Here is a 22,439-nt window from a genome sequence, read left to right as displayed (position 1 = left end):
CTCTTCCAAAGACTCAAAAAAGCCAAAACGGTTGAGTGGCAGATGGATGTTGTTTGTGGCGCCTGTGGCGAGAAGAGTCTTTCTTTTTGTAAACCCTTCATTGTAATCGTTGTTGTCTGTTGGTGCTATGTTCTGTGCATCCCCATCAAGAGCAAGTGTTGTATACTTTTGTATGATTGCACCAGTGGATGTGTAGTGAAATTGGCGGGGGCCTACTTTTCTCGAATGTTCTTCTGAAAACTCGGTGAGATTCTTTACATTGGCAACGTGATTTGCACTTGGCAGATCGAGAACTCTCGCGCTCTCAAAATCAACTTTGATGTCTTTTATCAGACTAAAACCTCCATTGATTGTTGCTGCTGCATCAGCTGCACCATAGGTTGTGTTGTCCATCTTTGTGAGTTTAAAATCTATTTCAAAATAAGCATTGTGCCAGTCAGCAACAGTCTCTGACGCTGTTGATGTGTCAACGGTAAACTTGTACCCATCTTTCTTTTGATAATTGTTATTTGCTGGTGCAGATTGGAGAGGAGTATCAAGCTCATATGAATAATACTCATACCCCTTCGAAAATTTTGCAGTTCGTATAGAAGCCATTGTGTTTTGTAAGAAAGAAGAGATTATTTTTTTTATAAAAAAAGCTCAGAGAAGTCGCTAAAGAGATCATCTTTTTCATTTTTTTTTTTGGTGGCTTTTTTGACCATGACTTTTTATCTTTCTTCGATTCCTTTGCAAGCTGTTCTCCTTTGTCTTCTTTTTGTGCTGATGGTACTTCGTGATGTGTGACTAGCGGTGATTGCGTGACTTGAGGTTTGTCTGTTTTTGAAAATTTATCATAAATCTTTTCACCGATTAACTGCCCCATTTTTGAGAGTGTCAAATATCCCTTCACCCTCTTGAATTGAGTGATCGCCATCAATATTGTGTAAAACGTATTTGCCATTGGCATCTCTTTTCATCTGCTTTCGAACCATTTTATTTCAAGTGCATGAAATAAAATATCTGTTGTTTAAAAAATGATCTTCGCTTATTTCAAGAGAAGTGTTAATGAGACGGGAACTCCGTTGAGGTCGAGCGGTCTGTCCAGTGAATCAGTTATGTAGATTTGCAAATCTTTGATAGCTCCTGTGTTTATTTTGCAGTACTTTTTCTCCCTTGGCTCGATATGGAAAGGGTAAGAGAGGGGGAGATTGTCAACGCTGATTCGAAACAACACATCTGATTCCTCACCACCAACAACACTATCTGAGATTATGTTTGTGCGAATGTAGATGTCATCGACAGATCTTGTTATGTCAGGTAATTTTTCACCATAGCTAGTGGCTGTGACAACCGTTTTTGTGAAGCCAATGAGGTCGGCAAAATTTCCGGTTTGCAGATCGACTTGAAAGCCATCTTCGAGACTGATCAAAACTTTGAAAAGCGCTGGCACAAATTTTATTTCAATATCTGTCTTCGAATGTTTTGATCCCTCTAACTCTCTCTGAACATAAGCATTCAGTTGAGAGTATGAAAAATTCCCATCTGGGAGTTCAATCTCATACCACGTCGTGCCCGAATCGTGACTATATTTCAGTTTGTTATTATCATAGCTGCTGCTCACATTATACCAGCTGTATGACATTGCGATTTCATCGAGAGCAACAAAATACTCTCTGTTTGGGTCAAGCCTCATCACAAGATTGAAAGATGTTGTGAAATTGTGGCTCGACCCTTTCTTGCGATTTGAAGAGTTGAGATATATAGGTGTTGAAGAGCGATGTTGTGATTCTACTAGTCTTTCTGTCAATTCTATAAGTCTTTCCATTATGTTAAGTGTTTCTGAATATAGACGCTATATTGTTCTTTCGAAATTTTTTTCTTTTTGAGGAGGTGATCTAATATTTCTATCACTTCGTTTCTCAACTGAATACTTGAGTTACCAGCATCGATACTCCCTGTCAATTTAATGAGCCTGTCTTTCAGATCTTTGAAATCAGAAAATATTGCACCTCCTGTCAATTTGCTTTTTCCAGACGATTTATGAGTAGGAATGTTTGCGAGCTTGTTGAGATCTTTAAATATTTGTATCGCCTTTGACGAATACTGTCCTTTGGGATTGTATCTCTTTGTCAACAGATCAACGATCCCTCTGTCACCCTGTCTTTCATAAACAACAACACCGGTCAAAGGATCACTCGCTTCAACAACCATTTCATTTCTCAATCTTGAGGGGTTTATCAAGAGACCACCGTACTGTCCTTTACTATCAACCTTGTAAGCATTTCGCTTCTTCTGCGTATATTTACGCTTTGAGTGGCCCTTACCCTCTTGTGTGACAAAAATCTTATCACCACCCGCGAGTAGATTTATGCGGTCAATATATTTTTTCAGTGTATCAACTTGACGTACAATATCATCTATTTTATCCTTATTTTATTCCTTATTCTTCGAAAGACCTGCCTTGACATGGTTTGCTCTCACGATTTTTTCGCTCACATCATTATACAGTCTATCATGATCGAAATCATCATCAAGTATTCGTTTGAACGCTTCATTCGGTGTGGGAAAGCCGCTGTTTTGAATATAATTAAGTTCGTCTTGGCTAAAGTTAATCTCTGGATCGGGTACTTTTATTTTTGATTTCGGTTTTGGTGGTGGTTCAAGAGCGGAGGGAGAATCGGGTGGGCTTTCAAAAGAGTCGAGCTCTTTGAGAAAAGATAGATCTTGAGCAAGAGCTTTTTGATTCTCCTCCAATTTCTGAATGACTCTGTTCTGGTTATCATCTATTGTCTCTTTGACCTGTTTGACCTCTTTTACAATAGGTTTGAATACTTCTTCACGTTCGAGAGCAAGACCTTGCTTGGCATCGTTATAGTCTTCTATTTTCTTTTTGATTTCCAACCTCTTGCGGTCGTTTTCAAGTCCAAGTTTCAAGTCTCTCTTAAATGCTTCAATATCCATGTTTGTATTAGTGAGCAATTTTATTATTTGATTTCACACGCGCTTTTTTTTTTTTATTACAACGTGTCGCGCGAATCACGAGGTACCACTTTACATACAATAAGCAATCACGTGAAAGACAATAGATTACATTCCAGAGCTCCCTAGTAACGGAGGGGGTGGAGAGAAAATTTTGAAGTCAGTTTCCGACTCCTCGGTTACTAGGGAGCTCTGGAATGTTTTTATTGTCTTGCACGTGATCACCCCATTGTGTGTGGTTTATGCAAATCAGTCTTCACGTGAAACACTTTACACGCGAGACAGACGCGTTACTTTCACGTCTTACGATTACATCATAGATTACATCATCAGACCGGTCTGTCTGGTTGAAATTTGCATAAAACCGCAAGCCTTGAGTCACACACAGTCACGCTCGTAACTTATGACAAGAGATCAATAAAGTCGCTCTGTCCGCCGATGATGACAAGCGAATCATTCTACCAGACAGAGTAAACACACTCGCAAGAGGACATTGTAGGTCAGTCTGAACAAGCAATTCAAATTATTTTATAATAATTTAGTCTAAACAAGTTCGAATAAATAATTGAAATTATTATGAAATAATTCAGTCTAAACAAGCTTGAATAAATAATTTGAATTATTATGAAATAATTTAAAAAAGATGATTTCGCATTAAATTATCGTGACAGCATGATAATTTATCGATTTCAAGTTAAAAATCCTACTTAAAGAGGTACTAATTATCGTAGACATGCGATAACTTAACGAAATGAGCCAAAACCGGCCTTATTCCAACTACTCGAGATCCTTAGCAGTCGTTTGTTTTTGTTTTGGAATCGCGCTATTGTTAAATGGCGAACTCTGATAGTCATTCACAAACATTATTAAAAAGGAAAACAAAGATTTGGTGAATAACACAGTAAAAAAATTTGCAGCTAAATATTTGAGACTGAAAAATCATAAATCGAGTCTGTGTATAAAACTTGTACAAAGCTTACCTGATGTTGAAAAAAATTGTTCGGCTTCATCACTAAATAAAATATAAACAAATAACCAGTATTGGCCAAAACTGATTTACTTTACGCATTTCAATTATAGAATAATGACTTCTACAAATGAGATCGCTTACATAAATATCTCAGGATCTCAAGTAAAAATCAATCAAAAAATTATTCTCACCTCGAAAAAATCTCCCCGGAGTCTCTAGTTCATCGTAGGAACAATGCAATAACATTTCTGCAAAAGCACTGTCTGTAGTGTTACCGAAACCCATTGTTGTTTTCCTTGCCCTCCATAAATCATACACAGACTCTCGACGTCGAATAACCTTTGCCGAGCCGGGCAGACGCGGCTTTCCTCTAGACCGCTTCTTCGGCGGCATCAACTTTTCAAATGACGTTTTTCACTGTCATATATGTAAGAATTGAAAACTATTTACTGATATGGATACTACGATAGTTTGTTGTTCGCACATGATTCAAGATGGAACTTTAAAAGCCCTAGTTAGTAAGATAAAAGAAGATATCAAAGCGATTCCGCAACTACGAGGAAAATAGCGTATTTTTCATATATGAAAAATGATCCGGGCGCGCAAGGAATCTCGGTTGGAAATGGGCCTTTAAAATATTCCAAAAAAGATAATAATACTGAAGTAGAGCTTTTCTGGTGTTCTCCCATACTAAATCGCGATTACAAATAAAGTTAACGTACTATCAAAGACAAAGAGTGCATACCGTACTTTATAATCCCACAGAAAGATTTAGTTCTTCGCAAGGGAGACATTTTAAAGGCCGAATGTTTTTTTTATGTTTGAAGCGGACGGCCAGGCTTCCGTTAGGGCGGTGCAATTCCTGCTGACTAACATGCCTGATCAAACCCATGGCTAGAGTTTAAGGCCTTAGGGTTGGGACCGCAACAAACGAGGGGCACCAGTCGCCAAACTCGCTGGGGAGTCGAACCTCACCTCATTAAAAATTAACACACTCACTCGAACAATACTCACTCACTTATAGAGAACAGAGACTCAACAATGGAACAGTACAGAACCCAATGCAGTACACCACCAAAGGAGACCAAGCACATGGGTTACAGAACGGAAACATACAAATAGCCACTGTGCAGTACACCAATAAAGGAGACCCAGCATCAGTGGCACAAAGACACACTCAGTCAAGCAGGGGTGAGACACACACACTCAAGCAAACAGGAGTGACACACTCATTGGAGCAAAAAAAGCTGGCTAGAAGGAGAAGACTCGATTCCCATTAACAACAGAAGCCACAGTGCCACTGGCACCCCACTGTCGTGGTAAGAAGCGACGACGCCTGCTTGACGTGTAGCGCTTAAAGAAGATGCTGAGATGGAATCTCAAGCGGGTCTTCACGCGAGCGATGACTTCCACAGCGCCAGGCCTAGAGTTGCGGAAACGAAAGTCGTTGCGAGATTGCCAAACAAAGAACTTACAGAGGTTAAGAGGGTTCACAAAGACATGGGGAGTGACTCTCAACTCCTGAGAGTTGAGGCCAAAAAGAACATGACGGGGCACATCGGGGAGAAACCAAACAGCAAAGACTGCGACCAAGAAAGGACACTCTGAACTAGGGGGCAGAAGAAGAAGATGTGCTCCGGTGTTTCGACCGGGGCACCACAGAAACAAGGCAAAGGAACAGAGAGACCAAAAGAGGCCATACGCTGTGCGGTGTATAGGACGCCGTGCGCAATCTTCCAGTTGAGGTCGATGACATGACGATCCAGATGGAAGAGGGACAGGGAGCGCCACGTGGCGGGCCAGTCCAAGTTGGCGTAGACGATGTTAAATTTCTCCACACAATGCGGTGGGACCATGTTCTCGGAGAATAGGTAGCGGTAACAGAGACGAGTGGACGGTGGTCACAACAGCGTTTCGAACTTGTCTTATAGTCCCGCAGAGGCTTTGAATGAGAGTGAGCGAAATTTATAAAATATTCATAAAGTGTTAAGTGTGCCTCTGATATTAATGACGGTAACGGAGATAAGAAAGGGAAAATAACAAACAAATGAAACTAGATATACGTAGATGACCCCTGATTCTTGTGACGTCATGAGATGTTGAGGTACCAAATGATAATCTAACCTTTTGCAAACTTTCCATGTAAGTGCTGAAAATGAGACAACGATGGCTGCCATTTTAAATGTTGCTCGGCAACCTAAACCTACCGACGTAATGTGGTTATACACTGCATAAATTACTCTGTATAAGGACCCTTCCTTGGGGTGTATACAGTCAGTATACGCAATTGTATACGGTAAATATACGGATGTGTAAGGTTCGTGTAATGATCAGTACACGTCAGGGTATGCTAAGAAAATACCAGGACAGTATACACGGGTGGTATAACTCCTTATATCTCAGTATTCATGCCCTTATACATCAAGAATACTGTGTATGGCAGGCGAGATACTAGTATGTATACTCGGCCGATATACGGATTCTTATACTTCATGTTGAATTCCTTATAGCTAAGGATACAAAGCAGCGTATACACATATCGGAGACGACTTAAAGATGAATGAATTCTGGAAATACTTACGGGATATACGAATTGATATATTTGTGTTTGGATTTATTGCATCCCGGCCGAGCAGGGCATCGACGTAATGATATCGAAATATTGAAAAAAACAGAAGAATTCATTGAACCTTGGAACCCAGAAAGGAGTATAGAGTGTTGAATTGAGATAAATGCATTTTATAAATGACACAAATTAAAGAAGCAAGTTTTCATGAGTGAAATTATTTTATTTAAATTTAGCGGCACCATGCGCATGCATGGTTCTCATCTGGAACTCCAGCAAATTAAAGATTAACAAAAGAAAAAGAAACGAAACTTGAAGGCAATTTTCGAAAAACTTGCGGTGAGCTACACAATCTCTATCTCTTCGTCTGAGCTGCCTTCCTCGTGTCTGTCTTCTTGCTTGTCCTCCGAGTCGTCCGCTTCATCTTATCCCGAATCATTGTATCTGTAGACGATACAGAAAAATGTGTTTAGTTCGTTGAAGCATGAACAGTTTAATCGAAAGCGTTATTAGTTAGAATGCACAGTAAATCCTCCTCCAGGTTTTGCTCATTTCATGCATCAGTCATATGAATAACTTCCCATTCAACTCCAAAATTTAATTCTAGAATGGAGGCCATGATTACTAAATAACCAAATTTTTGCTTTTGATGAAAGATACACATGAATAGGTGTCTTTTCAATATTTTTGATATTAAGACCTTTTTCAATAGTTAAGTGCATCAAATATTCAATATACCTCTGTGCCGCCTCCTCCTCTTCTACTTGCTTTAGATGGGCCCTCCACTCGTCATTGAGAGCCCACTTGGGCGTACCAACTGGTGGCTCTTTATCGGCCTTCTCCCCTAATTTTGAATTCGTTCGCTGCCACCTCTTGTTAACAGAGCTCTCTGCCCTTTGGCTTCTTTCATCAAGCCTGTAGAAAAAATATATATAAAATTTCATATAAAGAATTTTTTTGTACTTGACGGAATTTTTATTAGCTGCGTGTTCAAAAACCACCCGCTCTTATTTTGATCGTTAGATTTCACGATCCAGGTGTTTCAACTTCGTATCTTAACATAACTTTTATTTAAAGAGTGCATGTGAGCATTACTTACTTTCTAAAGAAGTTATTCAGCATGTGACTTCGGTATCTAGGGGGCCTTGAAATCCAGCCCCCTTCCTCTTCACTGTTATTGGCATCATCTTCCGTTGACATGTGCTCCTTAGTAAGTTTAGAATAAGCGAGGGTCTCCTTTTCACCCTTGAGGTGAATCTTTCTTCTTTCGTATTTCTATGAAAAAAAAATTGACCTTTGTACAATTTTATAAGGATAACTTAGTTTAATTTCAGACGGAGCTAGAGGTTATGGAAATTTGATTAAATACACCAGTGAGGTATGCCGTGAAAGATGACCACATTATTTTCTACTGTCGATAGGAGGGCTTTTTCGAACAAAAAGCTCGTAACAGTCACGGCTGACTCGTTAACTTCGCTCGATTTCCTTGGTCGAAAGGATAGCAAAACGAAAAAAACTTACCCTCTCTTTTCTGAGGTTTTTTCTCTTCTTCATTTTGACTTCCTCCGTAATCTTTCCTAGTGCGCATCTGCGGATGTGCTCGTGATATCTTCTGGCTGTTTCTGCGGAGAAACAATGGGTTTATTAGTTTTATGGAGACCCTATTTTTAAAAGTGCAGAATATTATTGATCTCTCAAACTTGTTACGGTTTTGCTGGAGATGCATAGGTCATGATCACTTACTTTAGACCACAGCTCTGGGGAATCCACCATGGCGACAGAGTTCTTCCACAATTAACTGCGTCACCTTCTTGTTGTGAGGACTACTGATCCTAAAGTGACAGGGATAATATTACATTTTGTGAGGTGAAGTTAACCTGGGTTGCTAGTAATCATGGTCAAATAAAAATGTGAATAGTATTCCCCTTGGAGAGACGATTTAAGGAATCTAGTCTTCCAACCTCTCCCCCTTTTACTTTTGTCCAATTTCTAGAAGCGTTTGCAACTGCTGAAGCCGTATACGGGCTACAAGTAAATTACTGAATGATCTTCAAACTACCTTGAGATAAAATTATTTTGTACTTGGACACTGTAAACGATGTAATGATGAAACTGATATCATGTCTCCAGTTTATCAGCAAATACTTAATTCTGATCGCGCAATCTAGTTTAGATGCCGTAAGGATGGTTAGAAAGCAACAATACTGGAATTCCTCTTTGCTGGTTATCTAATAACAATTGCAAGTTAATAACCGATGGCTGATTTTGCAATAGAAAAGCTGAGCCAAATAGCGTTAAATTGACCGAGGACGCCAATGCGAGAGTCGACCACAATGAGAGGTAGACAGAGGTGTTTAGACTTCACACGTAACAAGGCGCTGGACTCTCTTCTACTTCCCCCAAAACCATTTTACAAAGGTATCCTCGCCCTCGAGATGAAACCCTCGAGCCCTCTACCCTCGACAAAAACTGAGGGTGTCCGGTATTTTCGTCCGAGAGTCTTTTCGTCCAAGTCTTTTCTTCCAAAAGTATTTTCGTCTAAGTCTTTTCGTCCAAAAGTGTTTTCACCTAAGTCTGTTCGTTTACTTGTGAAGTCTTTTCTCGAAGCAAATAAATAACTTTTAGAAGGCTAGATAAGGCTATAGAAAGAACTCTTTGCGAGCCGCCGCCATTTTGGTATCGATACCTTTAGTCACCAATCTTCGTTTACGAATTCAACGTGACGAATTTTACGATAAACACACAGAGAATTAATGAAGGTGTAACGCAATATACTTTATTAAATAGTGGCAAAAGTAAAGACTTGCTTGCCGTTTAATTATTTCACGCGAAAGAAACAGGAATATTAGGTTGCTGTTAAGCGTCTATCGAGGGTAAAAGGGCAATGAAGTGTAACATCACTACGTGAATGGCTGGCAACAAGTTCTTTCTTTGTGGGTAACGAAGCTGAATGCTCTTAAATTTGAACTTTAACGGTTTAAAAGTTTGAATTAGCTGTAGATGCTGTAATTTTAGTATAATTGCACTCTAAATGTCACACGAATACTTTGAAGTGAGATTGTCTCTCATTTGCTTTGAATTAATGGTGATATCATATATGTTAAACGCCAAACGTTTTTTAAGACTTATATCGCAACCTATGATACTAATTGCTAGCTTGTGCGCATCCTGAAGAACGCTGATCGCCATACATATATGTAGCCAAATAATAAAAAAAGCATAATTACTTGAACGACGAGTGATGATGTACTTCTCTTTCTCTTTGCTCCGCGCCACCACCATTGGTTGACTGATCTGCTTCCAGAACGTGATCGGTCTTCAGTTCGCTCTCAAGAGCATTAACTTTGTCAGTCAGCTTTTCGATCCGCTCGTTTGAGCTCTGCACTAACTCTTGAGGTTTCTCTACGGTTCTTTGGCAAGCTGAAAGACCAGCAATTACCTGCTGCATCGTTTCTCGACTTTCTCTTGTGGACAATGGTGTGGAGTCGGAGCTAGAACGATTAGCAGAACTTGACGAAGATCGATAAAATCTATGGCTAGCTGGGTTGACCTCGAAGCCGGACGGTCTGAACTTGTCGGAGTTGAAGCGATGGAGTAAAAATCTCTTGAAGTGCTGGGATTTATCGAGGTAGACTCTCGGGGAATGCTTGCGAAATCATACCAGAAGCATTAAAAGCACACTATGGACACTCTGACTGATGGTACCGCCGTGCACGAAATGCAAATTTCCCGCCTAAAGCCCTTGTTAAAGTTGGCCGTCACAGCTATGTAGCCAGGCCTTAAGAAAAGAATGGAAATGATTCGCCTTTAAACATATTGCTGATCTACATCTTTAGAGGAAGGTAAAATGGACGCCAAGCCATCTTCAGAAGATATTAATATACAAAGTTTGAAATATAAGAAGCGATTGTGCGATCACTGTGATCGCTTGGTCTCAATCCGGACTTACGACGCGCACAAACGATGGAAGGCAACACCACTAGTTAAAGGTAAGCATCAATGTTAACCTTATGTCATACTCGAGGTGTTGTTTGATGTTTTCGTGTGCTGATATAAGTCGCTGCTGCATTCTACCACAATTTTTCTTTTATCAATAGATGCACCTAATGTTACGCACTCGGAAGATTTTTACTGTAACTCAAGTGACCTCGAGTTTTACTTTTCCAGTGATGAATGCCCCGGGTTTTCTCCCATAGTGCTTCCCACCGAAAATCCAGGCAATCGAGGTAAACTTAAAAGAAGTATATTGATGCATGTAACTGTACTTTTCAATGTGTTTATGACTAAGTAGACTATTATCTGAGATAAAGGCTGATAGTTTCTAAAGAAACTGTTTGGGGCTGCGTCGGTGGGGGTAACGAAATAATTTGAATATATCAAAAAAGTTGAAATGGTAAATTGGCGACCGTTACGATTATAAAAGCTGACGTTTCGAGCGTTACCCCATCGTCGGAGCGAATAGAGCAATTGTGGGGTTGTGTGTGCTTTTAAAGGCAGAAAAAGGAGCTACGTGATTGGTGGGAACAGGGCAACGAGAAAAACACGAATAAATTAGTGGAATGAAAAGCATTCGTTGATACCTGTGGGATTTAGACTGCCGGTTTGAAAGATGAGCTTTTGTTCAAGAGTTTTCCGGCTTTCCGTGCTACCTAAGTGTAAGGAAAGACCGCAGATTGCCATGTGTTGCTTAGAATGGTTGGGTAAATTAACATGTACAGCGACTGGTCTCGATGTGTCCTTTCCTCTCCACATCGCGAAGGTGTTCTCGGAATCGGTCACCTAGTCTTCTGCCTGTTTCGCCAATGTAAATCTTTTTGCAATAAGTGCAAGTTATGCAATAGATTACATTGGCGGAGGTGCACGTGAAGTGATCGGTGATCTTAATGGATCGTTTGGGTCCCGATATTTTCTCAGTGTTGTGAATGAAAGGACACGTTTTGCATCGTGCACGAGCGCATTTAAAAGTGCCTGGCTGGCCAAAAAGTTGCCTATGTTTCTGTCGCGTTGGAATGTTCATATGGAAACTTATTATATGGAAACTTATTATATGGAAACTTATTATATGGAAACTTATTATACGTGGAAACTTATTATTTTCTGAGATGACTGTAGTTGGACTGGCAGGCCAAGGAAACTGAAGATTTAATGTATGTGCGCCAAGATGGCTGCCGCTTACTGTCGTCGTTGTTGTTTTTTTAAGCTTTTGTGCTTTGTTACCTTGTTCGTTCAGTGTTTTGACAAGCACAATTTAATCTGCTCGCCTCCATCTACCTTCAAAGGCCCTTTTAGCGTCAGTCGAAAGCTATTTTCTGCTTCTCGCTGCGGTCAAGACCTTGCTGTTGCAAGACACTCAACTAAGTTACCGATCACCAAATGGTCAAAGCATGGTTCGACGGTTGCTGCTCTGTCTGAAAGAGATTTCATTAAGGACCTATCTATTGCAGTGGATGTTGAAATTAACCCGGGTCCGGAAAATTTAAACTACATGCCGACTGCTTTATTTCAAACTTCAAGACCAAGATTTTCTTTCAGTCGAAATAATTTATTTCGACTTCGCTCCTGTTGTCCTAAGGTTAAACTGGATTATTATCTTATTCATCGCTTAAAGTCATTAGCAATTTATAGAGCTAGAGGACGTAGAGCTGGTGTTAATTCTAGATTTGGATCTCGTCAACAACATCACAAGATTCCTGTTCGTGTCACTGACCACTGTTTTTTATCAACCAAACGCGCACGACTTCGACCCAAGGATACAAATTTGCATTTCGTTTCTACTCACTCTTCTTCTTTACCCCGAATAATCCCCAAATGTATGGTCATCAATGCAAGATCTCTTGTTAAAGTTGATGCTGCTTCTGCTTTGCATATGGAATTGCACTCAAACAACTGCGATGTTTGCATCATCTCCGAGACATGGTTTAAACCAAATTTTCCATCTCATCTCAATTGTCCGAAGGATTATTCAATTTTGCGAAAGGATAGAATTGACCGGTCAGGCGGTGGTGTTGCTATTGTCTGTAGGAGCGATTGGTTATTGGAACGATTAGACAGGGTTTTTTATAATGCCTTTGAATGCTTGTGGGCTAAGATTACAACTCCCTACTCAAGTTTTTATGTGGCTGCTATTTATCATCCTCCAGATCCGCCATATTGTCCTGATGATTTATTGGAACATCTAACAAATAGTTGTGATCGTTTATTGACTGGTAATCCTAACAGCAACCTTATAATTTGTGGTGACCTCAATCAGCTAGATTACAATGATTTTCTTACACAACTAAATTTATTCCAGATGGTGAATACACCGACAAGAAAGAACAAAATTTTGGATGTTTTTATTACTAAGGTCCCACATTTCTGGAGGAAAGTATCGGTCGCTCAAGGACTAGTTCGATCTGACCACTCTGTGGTCCTGGTATATCCCAGAATCCCACTTAAGGCTGAAAGGAAAACTATGACGTTTAGAGATGTTCGTGATCATCATAAACTGGATATGGACAAACTGTTGAGGTTTCATAACTGAGACAATGTTTATCAATGCGGAGATGTGAATGGAAAACTTAATCTTTTTTGTACCAAGATTAAGTCCATGTTTGATAAGTGTTATCCGGGTATATCAGTACGTGTGTCTTATAGGGACCCCCCGTTCTTTTCTCCTCTAATCCAACATCTACGGGACCAACGGCGAATATTGATTCGGCGAAGTAACATATCAGGAAATTCTGTTTCGATTGAGATCCAAACTCTTCAAGAGAAAATCAACAATTTGATCAGAGATAATCAAGTTCGGGCAGTTAAAGGGAATTTTGAGAAACATAGTGCAGGATCCAAATCTTGGTGGTCAACAGTTAATTCCCTGACAGGAAGGAAGTCTACCAACTCGCAAGTAAGCTCAATTATCTCCCCGAGCGAGATCAATAATTTTTTCTGTTCCATTAACACTGATCCCCTTTATAAACCCATTGGCACTGTCACTATCCCGGAATCAAGCGAGATGCCTGTTTTAATGGTCTCCAGTGTTACCAGGAGTCTACTGAAATTAGAAAGAACTGCCTCTGGTCCAGATGGAATCCCGTACTGGTTTTGGAAAGAGTTTGCGTACGACCTCGCTCCTGTTGTTACCCATATTTTCAACTGTTCTTTGGAAAACCACATTGTGCCTGATCTTTGGAAATTGGCCGACATAACTCCCTTGCCTAAAGAGCCCAACTTTAAAAATTGCACACAGATGCGGCCTATTTCGCTGACTAATGTAATAATGAGGGTTTTTGAACGTCTTGTATACAGACAAGAATTATCTCAATATATGAAGAACTTCATTAGCTTCGACCAGTTTGCATACCGCAAAGGCCACAATACGACAATGGCCTTAATTAAGTGTCAATATGCTTGGCTGAAATGGCTTGAGTCGGGTTTTGATTGTGTTAGAATTTTCTCTTTTGATTTCAGCAAAGCTTTTGATTCGTTCCCTCATGATATCCTCTGCTCTAAGTTGAAAACACTTGACATAAATCCATACGTGACCAATTGGATTATTAGTTTTTTACAGAACAGGAAACAAAGAGTTGTTGATGATGCCATTGTTACGGATTATTTAAATATCAATAGGGGTGTCCCTCAGGGGACAGTTTTAGGCCCTATACTATTTCTGTTATGGTCAACGATATTAAGGCCATTCTACCAAATCAGAATTTACTTGTGAAATATGCTGATGATTTAACATTAAGTATTCCAGTAAAATCGCGGGCTAACAACGGCAATTCAGAGCTGAGGAGGTCCGATCGATCGTCGCATGGACATCTGCTAACCGTATGCAACTAAACTTCAAGAAAACGTGAGAGATACTTCTTAGAGGCAAATCCACTAAGGCCTTACCTGCTCCTCTGGTTTCTATAGAGCGTAAACCATGTCTGAAGTCGTTGGGGTGTAACTTTTCAATCTGATCCGTGTAACTGGGATTTACATTTTGATAATATTATATCGAAAGCCAGTGGTCGTCTGTGCATCTTACGTGTTTGTAAATTCTATGGACTGCCGCTGGATCATCTTCATCTTCTCTTTATCAGTCTTATTCTACCTATATTTACATATGCTGTAGAAGTATCGGGCTGCGCGTATTATCATAAGTATCTGAGTCGCATAGACAGGCTGTTCAAGAGAGCTTTTAAGCTTGGCCACTGTAAAGAGCTTTTTTCGATTGAAAATATCATTATTCTAAAAGATAAGAAGTTGTGGGCCAAGATCACCGACAGCGATTTTACAACAGATTTAGATGACCTTTTGCCACCACAGCGACCGATGGTTACGCTACGTAAGAGGCGCCATAATTATGTTCTCCTGCTTGTCAGAACTGAACGTTTCAAGAGGACTTTTGTTAATAGATGTTTGTTCTCTTATTAGTTAGTCAGTTAGTAATTTAGTTAGTTCATTAGTTTTATACTTGCTGAGTTCATATCATTGTAACTAAACACGTTTGTTGTTTAGAGTGCTTAATAAAGACTTTTATTATTATTATTATTATTATTATTATTATTAACAACATAATTTGGAGAGTATATTTTTGAAATTTTTAAGCCTCTTAATTTACACAGCAAGCATACCGTTATTAAAATATTTCAAATAACAGAGAAAAAGAAATTAATAGTAATTAGATATAATGATATGGAAACTTAGAACCAGTCATACATACGTTGCATTTTTAAACATTTGGTTGTGGTAACTTACTTACAAATATAGCTCAAATAGATATGCTTCTTCGTAATTTTCCTCATTTCCTTGAATTTCAAAAATAAGTCAGGTGATCCACTAGGCTTCACTCGCTTCCATAATTTTTTATTTTTTTAATCAGTTTCATTAGTATTTTTTGGTAAATTACATGTGCTATAGCAATGCAATGAAACTACTTTGACCACATATGTGCATTATTTGCACTGGTTCAAATTTTTCCCATAACTTCTGATTTCCTTAATCTAAAACTATGAAAAATGATTCAGAACGTAGGAAATTAATGTTCAGTGAAACTGTGTGGGAAAATCTGAAACTCAGGACTCTTGAGTCTTTGTAATGCTAGGAATGCAGGTTCTTTTTACCCAAAAATAATTTTTCAGATCGGGAAATGTTATATTTGCTATTTTTTTTTCTTATTCATCTATTGATTTGTTTCTTATCAATGTGATTAATTATTTACAGTAGACATGCCACCAGATGAATGTAATTCATCTCAAGAGTCATTGGACACCCTCGAACACTCATTTGTAAGTCAATCTTTTAATCGTTGATAGTTTACTATCAATTTCTTCACACACAGCTACTTAAGTGGGATTTGATACATTTAAAGCCAGATTTTCTTATGTTATAATGTAATAGCACCAATGACTTCCCTGAAATACTGTGAATCTAAAAACTTCCTGGAAATTCCTAGGGATTTTTAAGAAGTTTCTAGGAATTTTTAGGAATGTTTAAGAATTTCTAGGATGTTTAAGAATTACTGGGAATTTTAGGAAAACTTCAAAGTAACTAATATCAAATAAATACATGCATTAACTCCCAACTAAAACTTCAAGTAGTCAATGAATTTTATTTACAAGCTTAACTCAGGTTTACATGTAACTTATTTGCTATTTTATATTAACATCAGCATGTACCAATATTAGGATAAAACTTCTTTTTCTTTTCTTGAAAACTTCGTAAAAATTATCCCCAATTACAACTATTCAAGTTAGAAGCTTGAAGTTTATTTATTCATAAATACATAGCAGTTAAAAAACTGAATTGCGTATTTACTCACATAATACAGATAGTAAAATTAAACTAATTTAGATATTAACTACTTAGTTATTAAAAAGCGTTCAATGGGCTAAAAAAAAGGAAAGCTAAAGCGAGTTCGCTTTAAGACATGAGGAAATAATAAAACTATTCTTAAAACGACTGGCTTTGAATAGTTGTACATTGAAAGGTCGCGCACGCCTTAACAAGTAGGTAGTTTCATGTGCTGCTGGTGTTAACTTTTGAAGACGGTGATTGTTGTCATTTACAATTTAGTCGAAAAGTGACTCATATATTTCGTCGTGATGGATGGCTATTCTTGACATTTTATAATATCCAGGGCCTCATGATAGCTATGACCAGTACAGATAATGGACATTGCTCTCTTCTGTACGTGTTCTAATTCTCGCATTAAATATTTAAGCAAACTATAGTGAAAAACCGGAAATGGTGGTGTCATCTACATATTTCCATAAGCGAGCATTTTCGACAACTAGATCGTTGATCATAATTGCGAAAAGCCAAGGCCCTAGTTTGGTTCCCTGGGGGACGCCCGATGGTAATGATCCCCACTCAGATACACATCCCTCACTAAGTCTAATTCTTTGATATCTGTCTGACAAAAAGTCGATAACGCAATTAATTACGCTATTTGGCACGTTTAACTTAAATAATTTCTTTATAAGGATGCTATGATCAATTAAATCATTAAGTAGTTCTTACAGTAGCACCATTCCCGTCGTTGCCCTCAGACCAAACATGAAGCATGTCCAGTTGAGCGAAGATGGTGGAAGACCTTGGTACTGCGCCATACTGATTCACATCGAGATCATCAAGAACCATCTCCGAGGCGATTGCAAAAGGGGAGCTTAGCAAGGCACAGCGTCATACAGATAGAGTAATACAATGGTCCCTGGAAAAGAGAGTCCAATTAAACAATGAAAAGTGTAAAGACATGCGAATATCCTTTTCAAAGTTCCAGCAAGAATTTGAGCCCATTCTCATCAATGGCGATGCTTTAGAAGTGGTAGAAAATGTAAGGCTTTTGGGTCTTAATATCTCCAGTAATTTGACCTGGAATACCCATATTAATGAAATTGATAAAAAAGCCTCTAAGAGATTATATTTCTTGATTCAGCTTAATAGAGCCAAGGTTGCTCGTACTGATCTAGGGCTCTTTTATTCTAGTTGTATTAGATCAATCATGGACTATGCAGTACCGATTTTTCATTTAAAATAGTCCTAGTGAATCAGTATATTTGGTTAGACACAAATTGTGAATAAAATCTGTTGGTTATTTTTCATGAAATGCAATAACTTGGGTTATGTTTATTGCAATAAATACTATCAGTCAAAAAATAGTCTTAAAAAGAATCATTTAATCTGGGATGATGATACAAATGACAGTATATCCTTTCCACTCTGAGTCAGCCTTTAACTTGACTTAATGTGGTTGTAACTTCTTTGGATAAAACTCTCGTGTGTTCAATTCAAATGTAAGCTGTCAAGGAGCATCTTCATGCTCTTCTGTTTGTTTTTGTTGATTCTGCAAGTTGAAATTCAGAAATTTCTTCTCAATTTTGACTGAACACTCCTGGGGGTGAAGGCTTAATTACAGTTAAAAATATATCAAGTCGAAGGAACAGTTTTGGTGAAAGTCCACATTTTTGCAAAAAATATTAAAATATACTCATATCGCTTTAAAAGGTGAAGAGCTCGAAACACATTCAAACGTTGTCTTTCAATTTCAATACTGACATCTTGCGCGCGAAATGAGAAGACTTTATGATGCCTTGAAATTCTATTTGAGAACGATTGTTTGTAGCCACTTTTCTAAAAACAGAATGCAGCGGCCACTTTGTCAAAAACAAAATATGCGAGGAAAGGGGCAAGGAATAGTGCAAATGATCATGAAAGTGATTGCTAAAAGACGATTGTGTGACACTCAGTAAGTTATAAGATGACGTGTGTTTTCATGTATCAGACGAAATAAAAGTTTTCAAAATTTCCAGTCTGCATTCTGTACCCAAACTGCTGTCTACAGTCTGCATTTTGTACCTAGTCTGCATTTCGTACCCGGTTTGCAGTCTGTATTTTGTACTGACCGATAGCTAAAATGTGAATTCTGACCTTTCACCCAACATCACCCCAGCAGTTTAAAGTAATACCAAGTAGTTTCAACTGTATCCGGGAGTCACCTGTTGGAATCTAATTATCTTCAAAACTTTTTCAAAACGCAATGTATCCACAACTTATTCACAGTTTCCTTTGATTATGAAATTGAATAGAACAGACATAAATATAGTTAATGGCCAAATTTAAGTAATTTTTGTTCACCAATCATTCATTCCTTAAGAGTATTTAGAGTTCAAAAATCTTACGGAAAATCTCTATTTAAGTGATGATTAATCATGTTATTATAAATTGTTGTCACCATCTGTCTTCTCATTGGCTAAATGCGCCCAGTGAATTCTGGGAAACAGCGAAACCTACAGATTATTCACTAATCTGTAGCTACAGATTAGTGAATAATCTGTAGGTTGCGCGCGCAATGCATGATTTCCGGTGGAGCAATGTCAAGTTCACGGACAGCGAAGTAAGAATGGCTTCTAGATTCGCTTCATCGACCCTGCGAGAAATTGAGAAATTACTTAAAGATAAGGATTCGGAAAATACTAAGAGATCAACAGTTTTCTTCAATGATACTTTCTTTAGAAATGCATTTAACTTTTCTGCACTTGATTGTTTTATAAAAACGGTGAAAATTTGTTTACCACACAGTTGTACATTTTTAAGTGTTCGAAAATAAACTGTGTTCGCTGCGATAATGCGTTTGGCGTTATTTTCTTTAAAACAATGTATAATAAAACAATTATTGGATTCAGTTTTTGTGATATCCAGAATAATCAAGGTCTCGGTTAGTCTTATCAGCCGAAGCCTTCGGCTTCGGCTGATAACACCTACCTCTACCTTGGTCATCCGTATCTCACAAAAACCGAATTGTTTATAATTCATCATTGAATTCATATTTTTTTCATCATTTTAATTTTTTTGTGTTATCTTCTCTTTTCACTTTGTTTTGATTGTGGAAAATAATACGGAACTATTGATTTAAAACGAGGGGAAAAATTAATTCGCGCCAATTAATAAGAAAACTACTACACCCAAAAACTGGTCAGGTTACTTCTGGGAAATCATGGATGCACGGGTCCTTGTAATTCACTTGATGAACAAAATAATTAAATAATGGTGAGATAATTGAACGGTATCAAAAACCTTACAATACATGGTTTGCACTTGACGTCATGAAACTTGCGGTTGCCACATTGGTGGGCTAGACACCGCGGAAATACGTTTTTTAAGGTACGATACAGTAATTTACTGATAAGCGGACACCTCGACGAAACCATAAAATGCCAATAACATTTACAATGTTTTCGCCGTGAGTCAAATCTACAGCGTAAACAGGCAAAACTTGGAAAGAATACTGTAATAATAATAATATTAAAATTTATAGTGCGCAAATTCCATAAAATGTTCAAATGCGCATTACAAGATTAAAAATTACCATTAAAATAGACTTACAATAATTTTAAGAAACAATTAAAAGTAAACTTAGAATGGCTAAAAAAGCTATAAAAATGCACTACGAAAAAGGTGAGTCTTAAGTTTAGCTTTAAAAATATTCACTGTTCCTGCGCTCCTAATATCCAGCGGTAGTTCGTTCCATAGTTTCGGAGCAGCACAGGTAAAGGAACGGTCCCCCAGTGTAGCTTTCGATTTAAATGATGGATGGCTAAGTAAAAGCTTATCGCTGGAATTTCTTAAATTATATTTGGAGGGGGGTCTAAGGGAAATAAGAGAGGATAGATAAGAAGGGGCTAAAAAATTAAGAATCTTAAAAGTAATTAACAATATTTTAAACTCAATTCTATATCTAATTGGTAACCAGTGTAACTTAAAAATTAAGGGCGTAATATGACAAAATTTCTGTTCTTTAAGAATAAGTCTGGCACAAGCATTCTGTACTTGTTGCAGCTTATTCAACAAGCAGTCCGGTAGTCCATATAATAGGCCATTACAATAGTCCAGGCGGCTCGTTATGAATGCATGGACAAGAGTTTCAGTTGACTGCTGTGAAAGGTACTTTCTGATCCGACGAATATTATAAATGTAGTAAAATGAAGAGGCACAAATTTTCGTGATGTGTGTTGCCATGGAGAGCCTTGAATCAAACCAGGAACCAAGATTTCTCGCAATTGGCACGGGGTGTATGTCTGAGTCGCCCACACGTATACTGATATTGTCGAGCTTTCCCAGCTGTTGTGATGTGCCAATGATAAGGAATTCAGTCTTGTCGTCATTTAATTTAAGATCATTATTCAACATCCAAAGACGAATGTCTCTGATGCAGTCCTCCATACTCCTCACTACAGCAAGTTGTTCAGCTCTGTCGTTGGGACTAAATGAGATGTAAACTTGTGAGTCATCAGCGTAACAATGAATCGTGGGCAAATGATATTCAATGATCTCAAAAAGCTTGCTCGTATACAACGAAAACAATAACGGACCCAGACAGGAACCTTGAGGCACACCGCATTCTAATTTAAAAGGTTCCGATAGCGAATCGTTAATCATGATCCGTTGAGTTCTACCAGACAAATAGGACGTAAACCAGGAGAGGGCTTTCCCCTGTATACCAAATGATGACTCAAGTCGACGTAGCATGGTGTCGTGATCAACTGTGTCGAAGGCAGCACTTAAATCGAGCAGAATAAGTAGAGTAACACGTTGACTGTTCATGTTAAGGAGAATGTCATTCGTAACCTTAAGGAGTGCAGTTTCTGTGCTGTGGTTCTGTCGATAGGCGGATTGAAACACTGGGAACAGATTGTTGCCATTCAGATAATGCTGTAGCTGCTTGGCAACAACAGTCTCAACCAGCTTTGAGATAAATGCCAAATTACTCACGGGTCTGTAGTTCTTAAAAACAAGAGGTAATCCATCCTTCTTCAGCAGCGGCCGTACTAGAGCACTTTTCCAGATGCGTGGAAAATAACCAGAATCAAGCGAAAGATTTATTATTTTCGTGATCGGAGGTAGTAGCACATCGGCGAAGTCAGTAAGAAGCTTGGTTGGAATAGGATCAAGAAGACAAGATTTCTTTGATGAAGCTTTGATTAAATCAAACACCTCTGATTCGGACAGGAGAGTAAATTCTGAAAAACAGGAAGCAGTCACAGTACTGGCAGCGTCAATGGTGACAGGAAGGCGGCTCTGGTTTGCAATAGCAGACTTGATATCAGCAATTTTTTGAGAAAAGAATTTTCCAAAATCATTAGCCAACTGATAATCATTAGTCGACAGTGGGAGGCCAGGACCATTTGATAAATTCAGCAGGGACTTACTTGCTCTAAATAACCTTCTCTGGTCCGTGCTGTTCTCAGTTATGAAGTTTGTATAGTATGCACTACGGGCCTCGTTACTCAAAAACGTCACTCGATTTCTCATTGCGCGATAGGATAGTAAATCGATGTGTGCTTTAGAAGCCCTCCATTTCCTTTCAGCTTTCCTCCGTTGACGTTTAGCCGATATAATTTCATGATTCATCCATGGAACACGAGTTCTAATAGTAACATTCTTTTGCTTAACAGGAGCGTGCCGATCCAGCAGGGAACGCAATGTGTTGTTGAATAAGGCGGCAAGCTCGTCAGGATCTTCAGTATCTGTTTGAAGAAGCTCGCTGTTACAGATTTCATCCGCAAAAGCAGACTTATCAATTGATCGCAGCTTCCTAAATGAGACACGCCCAACTTTGAGAGGTGGTCGAGGTGTTTTCAATTTGAAAAGTAACGCTAGATGATCCGAAAATAGAATGTCAGGCGATGGTCGACCGCTAATAAGGTTGTCTGACGTTCGAGTAATTACCAGATCTAGTGTATGACCAAGTTCATGCGTTGGTTCTGTCACATGTTGAGTTAAAGACATTGACTCCAATAAATCCAAAAAGCGACAAGCAGCTGAATCATTGTGATCATCAACATGGATGTTAAAATCGCCAGTTAAACACAGGACGTCGTTAGATAGGATAACAGATTCAAGGTACTCTGAAAATTCGTCAATAAAGCTGTTTACAGTCACAGGATGATTAACAGAGTACGGCGGTCGATAGATGAT

General features: G+C 38.6%; 1 protein-coding gene across 1 annotated transcript; it reads right to left on the bottom strand.

The window, feature by feature from the left end:
• Positions 1–6,922: 6,922 nt before the first annotated feature.
• On the bottom strand, positions 6,923–7,712 carry LOC148724360 (uncharacterized). The gene is made up of 3 exons (XM_088730294.1): positions 7,597–7,712; positions 7,236–7,412; positions 6,923–6,941 (listed from the first exon to the last, which is right to left on the bottom strand). Exons 1-3 carry the CDS (start codon positions 7,695–7,697, stop codon positions 6,923–6,925), a joined length of 297 nt encoding a protein of 98 aa, XP_088586420.1. The 5' UTR covers positions 7,698–7,712.
• Positions 7,713–22,439: the final 14,727 nt, after the last annotated feature.

This window comes from Stylophora pistillata, chromosome 8, assembly GCF_964205215.1.
Source record: "Stylophora pistillata chromosome 8, jaStyPist1.2, whole genome shotgun sequence".
NCBI lineage: Eukaryota > Metazoa > Cnidaria > Anthozoa > Scleractinia > Pocilloporidae > Stylophora > Stylophora pistillata.
This window is presented reverse-complemented; position numbering and strand designations above follow the sequence as displayed.

Excerpts from the sequence above, each read along its gene's own strand:
- LOC148724360 (XM_088730294.1), bottom strand. The coding sequence starts at position 7,697 with ATGTCAACGGAAGATGATGCCAATAACAGTGAAGAGGAAGGGGGCTGG. Across the intron at positions 7,413-7,596 it reads CTGAATAACTTCTTTAGAAA|GCTTGATGAAAGAAGCCAAA; the intron begins GTAAGTAATGCT and ends TTTTTTCTACAG.